The 19029-nt window shown below is 35.6% G+C and overlaps 1 protein-coding gene across 7 annotated transcripts in view; it reads right to left on the reverse strand.

Moving 5' to 3' along the window:
* LOC134528207 (hypoxia up-regulated protein 1) overlaps window positions 1–19029 on the reverse strand; it is a 67049-nt gene that overhangs the window by 42633 nt on the left and 5387 nt on the right. For all 7 annotated transcript variants that reach the window (XM_063361615.1, XM_063361612.1, XM_063361614.1 and 4 more), the window contains exons 3-9: window positions 15829–16094; window positions 11735–11940; window positions 11476–11653; window positions 11000–11186; window positions 9548–9697; window positions 8493–8690; window positions 4824–5002 (exon numbers count right to left, since the gene is read on the reverse strand). In XM_063361615.1, coding sequence (XP_063217685.1) covers window positions 4824–5002; window positions 8493–8690; window positions 9548–9697; window positions 11000–11186; window positions 11476–11653; window positions 11735–11940; window positions 15829–16094 — 1364 coding nt within the window. The remainder of the gene's footprint in view (window positions 1–4823; window positions 5003–8492; window positions 8691–9547; window positions 9698–10999; window positions 11187–11475; window positions 11654–11734; window positions 11941–15828; window positions 16095–19029) is intronic.

A 19029-nucleotide genomic window follows, 5' to 3' on the forward strand; every position in this document is an offset into this window, starting at 1 on the left:
AATATTTTCTTAGCGTAACTCCAACTATATAGTGTATTTTGAATCCTTATAATTTTTTAATAATTATAAGTCTGTTATTAATGTATTTAAAAAGTAAACAATTTAATTTAAAAATTATGCATTGCTATTGTATGTCTTTATACAAATTTAGGTGAAACTGACTTTCATATTTTAGAAGAAAAGTATTGTCTTGGTTTGATCAGCATTTTGCATTATCACATTTTTTTCAATTAAAAATATAAAATTAATTGGTAGTTCATGATAAAAACGATAAATCCATCACAACTATAGTCAAATACATATTCACTGGTCCTAGCAGCTGTGTTTACTAAAACAAACACCATGCAATCCTTTATGGCATTTTGCACAAACTGTCCTTGAACGCTTTCTTTTTCCTCCCTGACGTTTACTTGATACACTGCAAACAAAAAATTCTTTTTCTTTCTTCAATGGCAGTTTCAGAATTCCTGATGACGCCACACTTTCGTTAGTGTCACCAGGTTGTTGGTGTTGCTGTTCTAGCCACTCTTTTCCGAGACTGTCCACTACAGCAGAGACGAACTCATATCTTGTCAGAATGTTACCATCTGTATTCATTTTGTACAAAATATAACTGTTGAGTACCATACGGCCAAATATATTGAAACATACTTTTTTCCAGTATTTCAATGACCTTCTTTCGTAGAGATAACAATACAGCATCATATCACTTGTGTCTATACCACCCATGTATTTACTGTATTTGTGAATGATTTCTGGTTTTTCACGCACTCTCTCTAGTCCGTGCCGTTTTTTAGTACACTGAACATCTTCTGTTTTTCCATTTGTTGATAGTAAAATTACTGGTTTTGTTTGAGATTTCTTTTCGTGATATGCCAATAACAGCAGTTCATTACTTTTGAAATACCTTTTCTCCCCAACCTGAAATTTATTTTGCCTGTGTAATTCGGCTGGTAGATGCTTCCTGTTCCGCCTAACAGTGCCAGTAAGGTAAGTCCCTTCAGAATAGAGTTTCTGTGCAACTGGTACACTTGTAAAAAAATTATCAACAAAAATGTGATAACCTTTTCGTAGTAAATTCACACCTGATAATAGCTTCATTATCACAGTGTACCCAAGACCATATAGTTTTATGCTAGTCTTATCTAATTGATCTTTAGCACCACGGTATACATAAAATCACATGCAGTAATTGACAGTACTGTCACATAGCATCCAAAATTTTATTCCCCATCTATGGTGGTGTTTGTTGGGAAGGTATTGAAGTAATGAAGTATGGCTCTTTGTTCCGACCAAACTTTCATCAATGCTCAGCATTTGGTATGGAGTGAAGTGGTGCTTGAAAACATTATTTGCGTGGTCAATAATTGGCTTGAATTTTCCTTCTGGATCATAGTTTGATTCGCCTGGTAGACCAAGGCTTTTGTTATCTGATAGGTGGAAAAATTTTAGAAGTAGTTGAAATCTATTGCAAGAAAACATTTTTCGAAACCATGGCATGCTGCGAGAAGGAACAGTAGACCAATATGAGGAAAGTGTAGGCATTTTTATGAGGCCCATATTTATTATACATGCTACAAATGCTTTCATTTCAACAACTGAAGTTTTTTTCCAAGAAATAGCTCTTGAACCTGTACCTAATTTACCCTTGTTCTGTGATAAAAACTGCTGAGCATATCTATTGGTTTCCTTTACAAGAAGCTGTAGTAAGGAAAAAGTAAACATTAGCTGGAAATATGCTATGGGCTTCGAGTTTCGAGGGGGTAAATGTTTTGGTCCAGCATTTTCTAAAAACTGGGGTATGTTGTGTTTTGGTGGTGAAAAGTTTTCACAAGAAGACCAGATTATATTATTTACGTCAGTCTGTTCATTTTCATCCGACGAATCACTTGAACTATCGCCTGAATTCGTACGAAGTGATGCACCGGCTGGAATATAATTACCCGCAGCTACTGGAGTAAGTCTCGGTGTGTTTGAAGTAGATGGTAAATGCTCTTCCTCATCAGTACTTGTATCGTTGTCGCTTGTTGTATCACTTTCACAAATATCACTATCGAGCGAATAAAAATAGTCGAGCATTTCTTTGTCATCTTTACCCGCAATGTAACTTCTTTTCCGAGACATTATTATGAAAACGAGAACAAAAGCCTTGATCGCACAAAGTTTTGCGGTAGTATTAGTTTGAAACAGAGTAACATCACTTTCCACTGAGAAATATGCGGGAAAACGTGTTTACTATGACTACTACAATAATAATTTTCAACGCAGAATAACCAACGGTATAAAATCCTACGCAATTTGTAATATCCACGAAACTGGTAGTTACATATATTGTTTACATAAATGAACCAATGTTGTCATAACTTTGAAAAAAATACATTTGTAGAAATTTCTGGAAAACAGTTTCATGATAATTATAAAATAATTAAAATAAAGAATTTACAAAAGAAACAATTTTTTTTTCAAAAGGAAAGGTGTTTCTTTAGAATAAAAAATGCAGCAAAATGTGGTTTCTTACGCTGTGCGATGTCCAGCAGTATGACACTCATACTCTCTGTTGTGAGAAAAAAGAACTAAATAGTAGGGCACATACGCTACCTGTTCACATAAAAAGGAACTAGATAGTAGGACACTTCATTAGAGAAAGGTAGAATGCGCTGCTAGTAACAAAAACCTGTCTTGAAAACGGAAAAAAAAATCGGGCCGATTTTTCGGCCCTGGCAATTCTCGCACAACAAGGCAAGGCCGATTTATCGGACTTTGGCACTAAAAGGGTTAAAATAGTGACACATGTAACTATAAACATAGAACTGTCACAAAATGCTGCTCCTAATAACTAATAGTAATAAGCTATAAATATAACCTATAACTAATAAATTGTAGGTTGGAAACAATGAAATATTGTGAGAAACTTACCAATCATTTTCACGTCCATGTACTTAAGGAATAAAGCTGTGAGTAAATGATACTAACACTGTGCCTTATGCAAAAATACTCTTTGCTACGTGATTTCCTCTTAAAGAAAGAGGGCAAAATATTATGTGTGTAGTCTGCCTGCCATTTGTGTGTAGTATGTACTTTAGTAACAAGCACTTGATTTATGATTTGGCATCCGTCATGAAAGTAGAGGGTTCAAACTGCACCAAAATTTAAACCTGAATCACATTAAGTGAAATCAATTACAGACTAGACATAACATCTGTCACACTGGTCCTGGATGTTAATTTATGCTTACATCCACTTTTTTTAAATTTACTTGGGCTTCATGTCTTGTTGATGACAAAGTCATTAGAGACATTAATATAAAATACTCTACAACTACTATATGAATTCTGTTTTTTTAAATACAAATCAAAGTTTTAATCAAATATCAAATTATTCACAAATATATTTTTTTTATAAATCAAATTTGAACATATAGTGAAACTTTTGACCTCCATAAAAGTTCAAGGAAATTTGATACAAAATACAGTAAAATGAAACCATTATAGTGTGATGAAAATGCAATAGAATAAAAAAAACCTTTCAATGCATTATTAAAAAAGTAAAATTTTAGGTTTGAAAAAATGCTTTGTGAATCCAAATGATTATATGCATAAAAAAAGAGTACTTTTAATAATTTTCAATCATAATCACAGATTTGTTGCATATAAAAAAAATTACTTATTATGTTGCAGAAAACAAATCAAAATTTCTTAGCCTCATACTTTTTTCCTATTTCCATTTTAATTTTTTTTGCGAAAAAGTCCCACTTGGTGCATCTATTAAAAATGAGTAATTTAAAAAATGAATTTGATTTGAAATGTTAAATAAAATATCAAATATTAGACCTGTGCAAAGCTTAAACCAAGTGAATAAACCAAACTCTTTTTAATATTCAATTTGATTTTGCCAAGAAATTTGCATTTTGTTTAATTTGAAGCTTTGGTTGTGATGCAAAGCTTTACATATGATGTGAATGTTCGCGTTTGTTGCAAGCTTAAAAACATTGGAAGCCCAAGATTCAATTTTGAAAATATTTAATTTTTTTTGTTGTATGTGTTTTGCATGAATAAAGTTGGTTACTCAAAAAAATCAGAAGATGGAATTCAATTTTTTTATGAATGCTCAAATTTAATATTATACAGTTATTTTATAATGTTTTATTAAATGGTTTATATATGGGTGCCCAGTGGTTAATCAATAATCACTCATTCAGTTCAAACATTACAAAAGTTAAACTGTGATTTTTTTTTACTTCAATCCTGTATTTTATACAAAAAAGTGTAATACAGCTTCACCGAGAACAATACTTAAAATCAGATTTGACTTCGCAAATGTTTTAAACATTTGATCTGACATTCACTTTACATCAAAAAAAAATATTCGCCTATCAAATATATAAATTATTTTTGGAATACTTGCAGACTCATAAAAAGACACAACAGGGATTTTGGGTAAGAAATCTGCCAGGCCTATAACAAGCAACATCCCAGCATGTCACTTGGAATGACAATGGAAAACCTAAATCAAAGGAAGGCAGGACCAAGATTAGAACCTGGTTCATTTAGAATCTGAGTACAGTGCTTCAATCTAGGTTATAATAAATATTTTAACTAGGAAATGTTCTAAACCCATCATAACAATTTATGGTTAACATTTTACATATCAGCACTTCTGATGTAGTCTCTTAAAGGCAACAGGTTAACATACAAAAAACAAAACTGAGCTGGCACATTCCCTTTTAGCAAGGGGAAGATTTTGAATTTATGATTGGCATTTGCTTTACTCTACATTCAAAATATTTAGTTAAAAATTTTAAGTGTAAACTTATTTCAACTTACTCAATTTCAAAAGGAGAAAAATGGTCCAATTCTGCATAATTTACATTAAAAGAGAAGTCATTTTGGTGCTTGTTGAAGGTTAAAAGTTTCTTCTGCGGATAAGGATTCATATACCCAAACAGAGTTCTCTTGACTTGTTTTGGTGACGTAAGGCCATCAACCTCACGTTCAAAAGTTACCTGCAGAGAAAAATTACACTATCAGTCATGTATAGGTTTTAAAAAATTGAACTTTCTCAAGAGAAACAATAATAATTGAAAGAGACAAGATTTCTATGTTAGTGTTTTTATTTTTATAAAAGCTGTTTTGTAATACTTACAAAATATGGGTAAAATTTACATGCTGCATTTTTATGGTAAAAAAAAAACTTTTAATAAATAGGTCTACAAGAGAAACATTCAGAACAATTAAAATAAACTTAACAAAACATTTATGGTTTAAAATTGATTAAATAAGATATGCATAGTAGCATAATAAAACAAAATAAATAAATTTTTCTGATCCAGGCACTTCAATACAATTTTTTGTTCAGAAATAACATTTCTTGAATTTCAAACATTAAAAATTCCTTTTTTTATGATTTGAATTAATATTTGGTTCAATGCTACTTAATTCCATATATAACATTCATTTTGGCACTATATGGTGTATTAACTTGCATTACGTTGTTATGCAGTGTTTTCACTAGCTTTTCACGTTATTTTGGTTTTATCGCAATTCACCAAATAATCATGTCCCTAATGATTGACATTTCAGTATTTGTTTTGAATAGTAATAACTATCAAAATACTGTCTTCTGTTTATCTAAAAAAATTCACAAAAATGCTAAAGAAAAGAATATTTCATCAAAAAATAAGACTAATTAATGAATGAAAGTGATTACAATGTCTACCTTAGGCATGCTTGTAGGTTTGTGTCGCTAGTTTTTAGTAAGTACTAAACCTAGTAAAATATTTCCCAGGGGGTTTATTCTAAGTTACTTAGAAAGGAGTACCGGGTCATAAAATGTTATTTAATGGATAATTTCACATGTTTGGTATTCTAAGTTACGTGTGGCATCTGCATTCTCGCTGGCTGCCAATCGGGAGAGTCCAACTGCTACTGTGCTATCGGAATATAACTTCACAATCGGCAACTTGCTTCCAAACATTGCAACTTGGAGGCGTAGTGTCAACGCTTAGTATAAGCTACGTATATGCATTTACAGTTTTGGCATTATTTACCTTATTCCTAAAGTAAATGTAAATACTTTTATGTGATTTCTGTTAATATTTATCTATTATTCTAAAATGTATATACATTTTATTATAACAGAGTTTTTTCACTTGCATAGTAGAAATGGCAGAGTAGGTTAGGTCATGAAATAGTGACTCAGGAAATAATTGTATGAGTTTATATATCCCCTATTATAAATATTTTTTTAAGGTGCCTGTACTTAAGTGTAAAGCTGACTTATAAAATTTGAAATAATAAAACCAAAATATCTTTAAAAAAAAAAGATTAAATTAAAAATTAAACCATGAAATAGTATCAGCTTATGGTCCATGATTAATACTGTGTATCTTATGGATTGGCTTACCTAAGAAACAACTGAATATTGGTAACCAGGTGAGATTATCACTGACATCACATTACATTACAAGTCGTAAAATAAATTTGTAATAAATTTTCCTTCACCAAAATTCAAATTTCTGACTCAATTTTTAAAAATATTTACTTATTTTGCAATCTTTATGTATTTTTTTTAATATTTATGAAAATTTGAACAACCTTGCATACACCATTTTAGAAAGATCATGACTAGGGACAGGTACTTTTTGCGATCACGAATCACCATCGTTATTTCGCGAATTTGGCCCTTTTTTTTTTACGAAAATGAGAATTTTGCGATTTTCCACCGTTTCGTCGCAAATTTGGTCAAAATTTTGTTATTTGAAGCTTACTTGCCACAAACACATATAATTTAGATATAATTCATCTTCCGTTTGTAACAGCGCACCAATAAAAAAGAAAACAATAAAACACTACATAAAATATATATTTCACCGTGCTGACAACATTACTCGGCAAAACTAGGTAAACAATTTATTTTCTCCAGCCATAACCACAAAAACCACATTCTGTGGCAATAATATCACGGCAAGGTTAACGACCACAGATGACGGTAATCCAGGACCGTTTATATTTTGCGTTTTAACATTACAAGCTTCAACATATTTGTTTCTCGTGCCATGAAGTTATCAAAACAAAGCGTGTTACTCAATAAACGTGTTACCAACGTAGCAGTACGAGAATGCGAGAAAGAACACGAACGTTTACGAACAATCGATTGTTGTTCAATCATACAATCAATCGTGTACGGTAGATAAAAACGATACCACGTTCGGAACGCGTAAATTTTGATAACAAAAATTACAAGTGTGTTTTTTCTTCATAATTTACTTAACCATAAAATACTTCAGGCAATTTTAAACTGCAACAAACAAATTGATTGATGTATGTAATTTTTGTTTCTTCGGTTGTGTTAGCTTACTGCACATGCGTGCATTTATTGTGCGGTAACTGAACGAATATCGTGTTGACAGTTTTCTCGCTGCTTCGCGATGCCGAGGTATGACATAAAACGCACAAGATAGGGCCAAAGAATTTTCTTCTGATGGTCTCTATTCGACACTTAAGGCAGTTTTATTTTGTAAATACTGTAATTGCAAAGTCAGTTGGAACCGTAGAGACTCAATTGTTAAGAAAATAAGCAGTGAAAAGCACAAAAAGTCACGCATTTCTTCCACTGCTACTGTAGCACTGCAGCATACTATTGGTGTTTGTGCGCAGCAAGCAAAAAAAAAAAGGAAAACTGAAGTGCATTGTTTTGCTATGGAGACCACTGATGTATTCTTCAAAGCGAACATCCCACTTCATAAACTTCAGGACCCCAGTATTTTAAGCTGGATGAAGAAATACGTTGAAGGTTTGTATTTATGCCTACATCAATATCTGTAATCATGGAGTGGCTTAAATTTAGAAGCTCTCAAAACCAAACCCAACTTAAGCTAGTTAAAAAATCGGCATTTTAAAACTAACCTAAGCTAAACTTACCAAATAAACACCTAAAACCTAAAACCAAACAAACCTAACTTTTTTTGGCCTAGCATACCACCTGAGTTAGGAATATATTTTATTGCCAAACCTTCCCTCTAAACCCAAAAGTTTTGACATTCTGGAAGAGTAGCTAATCTCCTTGTCTTTAAAGCTTTTGAGTTTGAAGGGTTTTTCACTTCTAAATGTTAGTTTTAAACATTTTGATCATTCATAATTGAGTTCATTTAACTTTTTTTAAAAAAGGTATGCTTAGATACATTTCGCCGCTTTTTTTCCTCACCGTCTTTGGCATTTTTCCTCACTGCTTTTCACTAATTTTACTCACCGAAAAGTTCCTGTCCCTAATCATGACTATGCACAATAGCACTATATGGAAAAAAAAGTTTCAGTCTGAGTGATAGCTGACTGAAGCATGACATTTCCCCCTCAAATTTCTATCTCTAGGGAATTTCCACGACTTTTCCAGGATTTCAAGTGAATTCCCTGACAAATTCCAAGTTCCCCCGACTTTCCAGAATGCGGACACAATGCATTAATAATAATGGGCTCCTGTTTGTCACCACTACGCACCTGTATGGGGAAGAGAACAGCGTCCTTAGTGATGAACTTCTTGACCTTGAAGCCATTGCTGAGGTCGGCTGCCTTGTAGACGGCACCCATCACCGCCGCCTCGTCCGTGTTCAAGTTCTTCCCCAGCTCCATCTTGACGAACTCCGCCAACTTCTCCTGCACCTTGGGCACCCGGGTGCCGGCCCCCACCAGGATCACCTGGCCACACACCCCGCACAGCACTGCCGTCAACACTCAGCGTTTCTGCCTCCACCACTCACCACTCGGCTGAATGAGATACCCCCAAGCGTCAACGCTCGGCTGCTGACATTGGCCGTTAGGTCACATTACTGCACTGCCTACGCTTTTAGTTCGCTTTGAGTACACTGTTACTGTCAGTTTTCACTTCAGTACAATGATTTCAGTTCTCCAGCAGATCATTTAAAACATTTCCACTCTTGGTTGAAACTACACCAACATTCGTTAATTCAGCAAAAATCACTTTTCCAGCACTGCCATGGACTCGAATGTGCCGGGTGAAAGACCTCTAGCTGCTTTTTGTTCATACTAGTATTTGTCCAACACCTTTCAGATAGCATGTTGAATAACTTTCAGTTTCTTTATGGTTAACTATTAATTTTAGTTTCAAAGATTGTACATAAAAATTTTTAATTTAAAAAATACTTTTTTTTTTCATTTGTAAATGCCTCAGTAGCATGTGTATGAACTGTAAGTTCAAAGAAAAATTACTGATCTGGCAATATAAACACCTTGAGTAAATAAGTATAATTAAATGAATACCAAGACTGAATATAAATAATAAAATACTAGAATAAAAGGGTAATATGTTATGAGAAGGAATGAATTAAAATGGAAAGACCTCAAAAAATATAGTGAGCTCCAAACCACTGTGCAAATGACTTGGTACTGAAAAATTTAACATCTGTGTTGCTGTGGGTAGGGTAAAAACACATCTTCCCTCCTTGTGTCACATGACCCCCAAAACATACAGCGACCAACAAAAAAAAGATTACTTTAAGACTCAATGTTTAACATGAACATGAATTTACTGTCACCTGACTTATAACGTCCATGGTGAGTCCAGAACTTTTGAGAGCTTGTTCAACTGGAGCTTTCACTCTATCGAACAGGTCCGCACTCAACTCCTCCAGTTCATCACGAGTTACGTGCAACTTGAAATCAATATCATCCAGCAAGCCTTCCACCTGTAAAAAAATAGAAACCAAAACCTTATTCACCAACAAAACTTTTGGACTAAGTGTTGTATAAAACCACTAGTAAAGCAATTTCGTGGCCAGCATAATACACACAAACATTTGCAGTGAAAGAAAAACTCAGCAAGTTTACATAATCATTACTGTGTGGAATACCATTTTTTTTTAATTCCAATAAAAATTTGATAATATCCTTATTACGTGGGTTTCAAAAACTTCTTAAACAGATGAAGCAATTTATCACTTATTCTTTGGATATATTATAAAAACATATGGAAAAATTAAAATTATTTATATCATTTCTATAGACAAAATATTACTTTATTTATTGGTATCTTGACTAGCGTCTGCCCTTTTATAAGTTGGAGCCATTGTGGTTGAGTGGTCTGGTCACTTACCTGCCAACAAGGCGATTCGAGTATCCGGGAGAGCATGCGGGGTCTAAACCAGATTTTTCGCAAGTGGGAAACGTGACAGACGTTGCCAAATGTCAGTGGGTTTTCTCAAGGGACTATCCTTTTACCCACCCATTCAGTTTTCGTCCATGCTCCTTTCCCATCTCTTTCACTCTTGATTCGACACTAACGACTAGGGACGTGCAAAGCTTGAAACAATCTTGAAATGAATACTTGACTTATGGAAAATTCAAAAACTTACAGAATGCCAAAGATTTTTTTAAGATCAGAATGCATTAAAATATGGATTTAGTGTGATTATTCGGGACTACAAATAACATCAGCAGGACTGGCTGTGTTTTCACTGAGAACAGAACCAGCCACACCTTTAAAATTACATTAAAACTGCCATAGTAACTGCACCAATGATATTTTTTTCTATAGCTCAGGCTATCTTTGTTCACATAGCTAAAAAAAAAAAAGGCAGTATCGCAAGGAGAAAAAAAAATCTTTCCACCATTCACACAAGAATGCATGCATTGGAGGGAAAAAAAGTACCAACTAAGTTTTTACTAATTTTCTGTTCAAGATAAAGTGGGACTTTGACAGATACATCAGTGAAAATTTGGACTTTTGGGATTTTGGCAACTGAATATTCTTATCAAATTACCTAACAAAATTACTATTGATAATTTAGACGTTGAGTTTTTTATTACATTACAAGCTGTTAACTTCTGAAGCACCTATCTTGAACAAAGTGCAAAATTATATTTTCCTTAGAGTTTAGACTACAAAAAAATGGCATTTCTCCAGATGACATTTTGCAGGCTACTTTGAAAAATTAAACAGCCTGTCTTCTGAGTATAGTAATCACCAACTTAATTGTGTATTGCATTACCTGAGCATAGTGATCAGCATTGGCACTCAGGACGTTTTTCACACGACCAGCCTCTTTGTACAGTTTAGCCAATGCACGAGGGTTCTTGAAAACATCATTTGGAGTCTTTTTCATTTCATTAAATTTCTTGCCTAAATAATCTCTCAATCGCAGTTGTATCTCCAGCCCACCTAAAGTGCGGTCATACCTGCAAATAAACCGAATAATTGTACTTCATAAGTAAATATAATTAAAATTATGTTAAAAAACTATTTTTGTAACGAATAAAAATGCAATAAAAATAAGTTGTTTACCTACATTTTCCCCAATATGAGATTCATTTTATAAAATGTATTTAGTCTACCTAATTAAAAATATGCTACCCAATTCATTAGCAAAATTTAGTTTCAACGTAATATATAAGACACATACCATTGCTGTTTTAAGCTGGTGCTCATTGCAAGAAATCATTCAAAAAACATACAATATCCACTTACCCAACTCCAAGTATAAACACTTGTGGATTTGTCTCAACGTAGCCCTTCTCTTTAGTCTTGACAAGTTGGTAGCCAACAACAGTCGCTGTAGTGCTGGATGAACCCATGTCATAGAACATTATGTACTGCGCAGTTTCATTGAAGTCCTTACGGCGAAATATCCCATAGTTCAAAGCAACTGAAACACAGCGAGCAATGGAAACTTAACTTGTTCAAACGCCACACAGAAATGCTACAAGTGAGGGATTCAGGGAATTACCTGCGGTGTAGTCATTCATTAACTGCAGCACTTTCAGATTGGCTAGTTCTGCAGCATGCAACATCGCTTGTCGTTCAGCTTGATTGAAAAATGCAGGCACCACAATGACTGCATCAGTTATCGTCTGACCGGCAGTCTCTTCCGCAAACTCACGCGCCTTGTGTAAAAACATTCCAATCAGTTCTTCTGGGCTGTAGGTAGTCTCGCTACAACACACAAATAATTATGACAAACAGCAGCACCTTTACCTATTCATATTCATACACATTACAACCACTAAAAATACACTGTACCAGCAGTTAAACCATGATTAAGAATTTATAGTAAAACTTTTATCCCTTATTACTTGGATACATACACCAATCCCTCACTTAGCACGACTAATTCGTTCCTAAAAATGTTCGTGTTAATCGAAATCACGTATTCTGAAGCATTAGTCCCCATAAATATAAGGCTAAATTATTTAATGTGTTCCAAGATGTGTAGGGAAGTAATCTTTACATAATATAAATGCGTAGAATAATACTTGAAAATGCATATGTCATATCATTTATCTTTTTAAGCCTACCACCGAATACGTTAGATAAAGAAAACATGGCACAGTGTAACGGGAGATAAGTGGTAACATATTTACCGTCAGTCAGCAGGTTGGCTTGCCCGCCCAGGCGTGACCTTCAACACGCGCGCGCGTCTGTCTGCCTGCTGTTGCAAGCAGCTGGATCCTTTGTTATTACGTTTAAAACTTAACAAAATTAAAACACTTTTATGAAATTAAGAACTGGTTTTATATAACTTTAAAACACACAGCCATATGTAAACATTTAATTTGTTATGCACACCTCTTATAAAAGCGGCTATGTAAACAAATCAGTTAACAGATAAACAGATTTAGATTTTCCCTAGAGCACAAACATAACATTAAAATACGGGTACACTCCTACACTCCCTATTTAACGCGGTTGTCGGGGGACATAACTTTTACCCGCGTTGTTGCATAACCGCGATGTTTCGATGTGACCAAGGTCAAAAGGCATAAAACACCGCCTGTGTTCTAATAGGTCGGCAAGCACGCACAGTATAGACGGCCCGCCTTTGTGCGGACTTTGCATCTGCAGTTTCCACTAAACACGGGTGAAAAAATAAAAATAATAAATTTTAAAGATAAATATTAAATGTTGAATTGTTTTTATTTTTCCGCGTGCCGCGCACAGTTTGTCGCACGGCCTACGAGCGCGCCACACGCCGCCATACACATGTGCGGCACACAAGCTGCTGCTGCCAGTCTCGTGGTGTTAGCCACAGTATCTGCTTCGTCAGTGTCCGTAACAAAGTAAGTGCAGTGTGTGCGGTTACACACGATTCTGTGGTCAAAGTCTTCTAAAAAGAAAGGCCGTAGTGATACTTCAAACCGAATATGAATCGCAAAGTACAGAGTTTGATTGACAAAATAAAAATTCTAGATTTACTTACAGATAGCTTGTCTTTTGTAGAAGCAGGCCGCAGATACAGGAAAAAAACGATTCTAGCATTCGTACAATAAAAAATAAAGAATCGTCTATCGTGTCAAGTGGTTAAACTTTATTATCCATGCTTACAGTAAATTATAAATGGTCACATGTGGGAAACAAAAATTGCGCCAATTTAATTTTAGCGCAATCAGTGACGCCGTATTAAAAACCGTGTTAAACTTTGTCTTAACTTATTTCACCAAACGCTGTGTCGAGTTTCTGAGTGTGTGTGGCTCGGATCGGCAAGTGTTATATTCCCCAGCCTCTGTTTAAAGGTCGGGAGACCGCTACACATAAACATTTCCGGGACTTGTTTACTACCTCACGGCAAAAGTGGTACAGTATGGTTCACGTAAATATTGGACCACTGGGAATTCCTGGGCAAAGATTAAAAATACGCTAGCCGATTTACTTTACTATTTAATGTTAAAACATTATACCAAAGTAAAAAGATGAACTTGTATAATACAATGAATTACCCAATAATATTACGTCTGTAGGTTTAAGTTGTAACAAAACATTTATATACAGATGTCCAGTAAAGTACCAATTAAGATTCTGGAGTGGAATTTTAAACACCGGACTACCTGATTTTGCCTTGTACGCAGCGACGCTGCTCAGTCAAGTGACTCATGCTCTGCCTGTGTGCTGCGTGAACACATTCCCTCCCCCACTCCCCCTGGTGTTTCTGCCCGCTCTAATCTCTACCTCTCTCCATGTTCTCGGCTAGCCTCTCCCTACCCAGCGCTTGCCGACAACCAAGCCTATCCAACATCAATCCCTAGCCGAGTCACGCTGGACAATGTCACTGGATGGTGGGCTTTATCAGGTCCCCTGTCCGATGCTTCATTTGTGAGATAAAGCGACGTTAAGAACTAGTGTTTCAGAAAATATCACTGGGCTGGATTGGACCATAATTTGAAAACCCTACAAGATAGAGGAATAATGTACGGAGATATCTTGTTTAGAATTTTACTGCGGACATTTTCTACGCCTAGGCTTTTTTCTGCCCGATGCTTAGTTTGTTAGTTACAACGCAAAATTATCCTAATCGGCTGTCAACCATTTATTCCATTATCATTATTATTCATTTCTGACTGGGGGACATGGTTTGACCCACGATATACCCGATTCTGCGATCAATCGGGGCGCGATATACCGGGAGTTTACTGTATGTACAATATGTACATATACAAAACATAAAAGTTAGTTAAATATTTTCTGGGGTGAAATTAACACTATCATCTTGCTTTTTTTTAAAAAACGTGTCCAATTTCATCTGCTTTGGTTTCTGTACGGTACGGCCTGGTCTGCAGCCGGGCATCAACAGTACGGCCCGGTGTTTGTTTATCTGGGTGCGCATCTCTTTCCCCTCGCATTCCAAACCACTCTTCCCCCCTCGAATTCCATACCTGACGTCGCGTCGTTTCCGAGATTTTTTTTAGCCTGTGGCGATTTCGTGCTAACTGAAATTTACAGACGTGCTATTCGAGACTAGGGCAGTAAAATTTACATCGTGCTAACTGAATTCGCATTAATTGAAGACGTGCTATGCGAGGGATTGGTGTACTTCTGCATTACTATTATTTTAGAATAAAATTTACTAAACAATACGACTGGAAGAAAAACTATGATGTAAGAGGTGTCACTACAATGATATTTTATAAATAAAAAATTAAATTTTTTTGTTGTATTATGTGACAAATGTGTTTCCATTTCAATAAGAAATTTAAAAAACACTGAAGGTTTGTTTTTACCATAAATGTGTATAATGATCTGAAAGATTTGGCTGAGAGAAAAACAGTTGAAATTGTCATAATGTTGGTACAGTAAATTTTAAACAACACACTTTTGTTGCTGGTAAGGTTGATTCTAATAAGGAAGAAAAAAAAAGAATGTTTTACGACTCAGCTATTTGGCAGCATTAATTTAGTTCGCCACACTTATAAAATTGATTATTTCAACAAGTAGTAGAGCTAACCTTAATTTTGGGCACATGCCTGCTATCTATTGGATGAACATAACAAAGCCAGGGATTGGCTAGAAAATTTTGGAATGTCCAGTATCACTTTATACTTTTAAAGTAAAATTGATGCAGGTCTCAAAAATTCTCTAGAATAAATACTATCATTATTACCAAACAAATGTAATACTTAAATACATCATTACATCCAGAATATGTTTTATTTCTGAAATTTCAACAACTATTATTCACTACAGACACATCCCCCAGCTAAGGCATGCCCATGGCATAGAAAAACAATTCTTTGGGATGAATAATTACACACCATTTCTGAACAGCTGATCAAACAATTTTCTCTTTGCATCTTAAAGTTTCAACAAACCACTTCATACCACAATTAGTAAAATGAACAAAACTTTTTTTTAATAGTGATAATAGCACACCAGAGAAGTGAAAGGCAGGGTGACACCTACTGATGATCTATAAACATTCCCCACATTCTAAAGTATTACAGAGATGGAGAGAAAAAAGATTTTAAATTTTTTTTTGACCCCACTGGAAAATTAAACTAGGCCTTAGTGAGTGGCCTGTCTAACCAACGTTTCTTTTGAAACGCAGCATACCTGTCGTGCCTGAAGAGCACCGTTCCCCTCTCAGGGTCCGGCACTATGTCGTAATACGGGAACCTCTTCTGGAACAACTTGACGACGGGGTTGTCCAGCTTCTTCCCGACCAGGTCCAGGAAATAGCTGTAGCTGTACTTCGGGAAGCGCACGCCCACCGTCACCGCATCCTCCCCGAACGTCCTCTCCCCATCGCGGAACGCTATCGTCATTGGTGTCTTGCGTTTGCTCTCTTTATTCAACACGATTTCCATCGGCACCCCTGGCTATAAATAGAGATGTGAGAAAATTTTCAGAGGAAAAATATAACCACATATTTCTCCGAAAATTTCCTTTTTTTTTATTATCAACATCTATTTACCTAATTTAAGATAGGTTTATATATTTACTATGATAATAGTACACTCTTTCTACGCTATAGTCTGTATGCATGTACAATGTTTAGTATTTGCCCTGTATTATGAACGTTTTATCCCATTTGTAATATTTTACGTTACCATTATATTACAATACATGTAAAAAAACCTTAGAAGCTAAAAAAAAAGTATAGAATTGTGGATTTTGCCTTTACGTAGTCTCTTACAGTACATCTCGTCTTTCGTTACCATGCAATGGATCAATTTTTTTTGTAATTTGCTTATGTTTGTAAAATTTGTCTGTGTTTCAGTGGAAGTATAATCGTTGGAAAATGTTCCAACGATACTCTTCCGCAAAACTAACATCTCTAGCTATAGGCCTAAACAGGCAACATCTCTAGCTATAGGCCTAAACAGGCAACATCTCTAGCTATAGCCTAAAACATAAGCTGATAAATTATAAAAACAAACAAGTATAAGAACAGTACAGTATGTAGCACATCTTCATGCCTATGTTATCACAACCATCAAATCATTTAGTCAAAGAAATTCCTTGCTATATCATAACTCCACATGCATGAGTTTCTTTCTGATGAAATCTCCACAAATGCTGATGTTCCAACCCACCCTTTCCCACATACGTACACAGATTTTAGTACTTGTGACTCAATAAACTCAACTATTTGCAGAAACAAACACCTGAAATAATTATAAATCATATCTTATAAAAATAATTCAACTCATCTACCAGATTAAATATTTTTAAACAGTGATGACATAAACCTTACCTTTGCAAAATTTTTATTTTAATTATATTACTAAGAAATAAATAATCAACAAATAACTAATAGTGGATTAAATGTACAGTAAGTCCTCGGTTTACGTCGGGGTTACATTCCTGAAAACCGCGACGTAAATAGAAACGACGCAAAATGAGCCATGTTTCATGCCACCGGCCGGCCACGGCCCAAGGTCGGCCGGAAGCGCTGGCATACAGACGTGACAACGGGCAATTTTATCAGCAAATGACAACCGACAGCGTGGGAAACAAGTCCAACTAGTACTTCTCAGCTTTATAGAATGGTTATTTAACCAGCTGCTTTATTACCTTTATTGATTGAAATATAAAGCAGCGGAGAGCAGGAAACGTCCCTCATGATGTATGATAAGATAGGGCGGTGAACGTGTAGCTTACACTACATAGCATAAATTAACTACCGAAGGAAACAAAGAATTATAAACAAATTATATACGGTGTTTTGGTTAAAATAAAGATTTACGGCCATTGTAAACGACATTATTGTGAATCGGCAACAACTTAAATTGAAACATGAGTACTCAAACATTAGCGACGTTAATCCTAAACGACGTAAATCGGTACGACGTAAATAGAGGACTTACTGTACATAGCAAGATGTGGTAGAGAGAATATTGATAACTTTCTGCCCCTTACCTGTGGACAAAGAAACACAAACAATCACCGGCCAAAGAACACACTCCAAACATTAAAAAATATCTGGGGAGTAATCCTTACAAAACAACTTGGGACGGGGGAAGCAGGTACAGCAGGTGGAAAATAAAGGGAGGGGACTGTGGCTGATTGGCAGGTCATCGAAGGTAACAGGAAAGAAGGTACAGGCAAAGCCGTACTCCATACTCCACGTTGGTAAGGCATATAATGGAGTATGCGGCTGATTATGAACCCGTGTCTGGTGACAGAAATAAGAGAGCTGTCGAAAGTACAGTGCAGGGCAGAGAGATGGGTAGTTAAAATGTAGAGGAGAAGGGAGAAGGAACACACAACCTCATTAAAGGTGATCAAGAGCTGTGGCAGGAAATGCTACTGAGGAGGTGGGTAGAAAATCTGGAGACTTTTCAAGGGGATCTAGGGGAGGGGTGTTGAGGTAGCTGGGATATAGGCTGTACAAGGGTGATACACAGGGAGGTGAGGGAGTGGAGGCAAACAGAAAGGGGAAGCGTTTATTCCGGGTGAGGGTAGGGTGGAGTGGAATGGTCTTGAGGGAAAGGTACTGGAAATGAGGGGTGCCAAGGACATGCGGAGAAAGCTGAAAGGAATTGGAAAGTGAAGTAGAGCGATGGGTGAAAATCCCAATTGCAGATGCATACTTTAATCACACCTAGTGATGGGTAGTGGAAAGTTTCCTGTCGGAAATTTCCTGCCGAAAACTTTCAAAAATGGAAAATTTACAGACCTCATGGAAACTTTGAAAAAAAGTGGAAACATTGGGAAACATTGAATTTTTTTTAGCTGTAACAGTTGAGTGCTGTTGAGTATGTATGCAAAATTTCAACCGATATGGAACACATTGAAGAAGGTATAGTTTTAACAGAGTTAGCTCAGTACCTAAGTAGAGAAGGTATGTGGGCCAAAGAATTTCTTTGGATGGCGCTTGAAAAAGGTAAAATTGAACCCTGTACTTGGTGGAAAGGTCTGTGTGGTCATACACAGCTGTCAAAAGTAGCAAACAGAATCTTAGGTATGCCAGTAACCTCTGCTGCTACAGAGAGGTCTTTCAGTACATATGGTAGTATACATACAAAACTAAGAAACCACTTGACCACTGAAAGAGCAGGTAAAATATCATTCATTGCCCACAACTGGAAATTGTGTCACCATATCCTGGAGGACATTGAAAAATTGGAAAGGAAAGATTCTATTACTGTCATTGTGGAAGACAAATGTGAGAAAGTATATCAGAAGAAAAAACTACCACAGTGTGTTTTAAAAGAAGACAGTGCATCTTGTTCTAACAATGAAACAGAAGAGAAAGAAAACAGTGATTTCAGTTATGAGGACAATGATGATTTCATTGGTTTATAAGAC

The sequence above is a fragment of the Bacillus rossius genome, chromosome 1, assembly GCF_032445375.1.
Source record: "Bacillus rossius redtenbacheri isolate Brsri chromosome 1, Brsri_v3, whole genome shotgun sequence".
In the NCBI taxonomy this organism is placed as follows: domain Eukaryota; kingdom Metazoa; phylum Arthropoda; class Insecta; order Phasmatodea; family Bacillidae; genus Bacillus; species Bacillus rossius.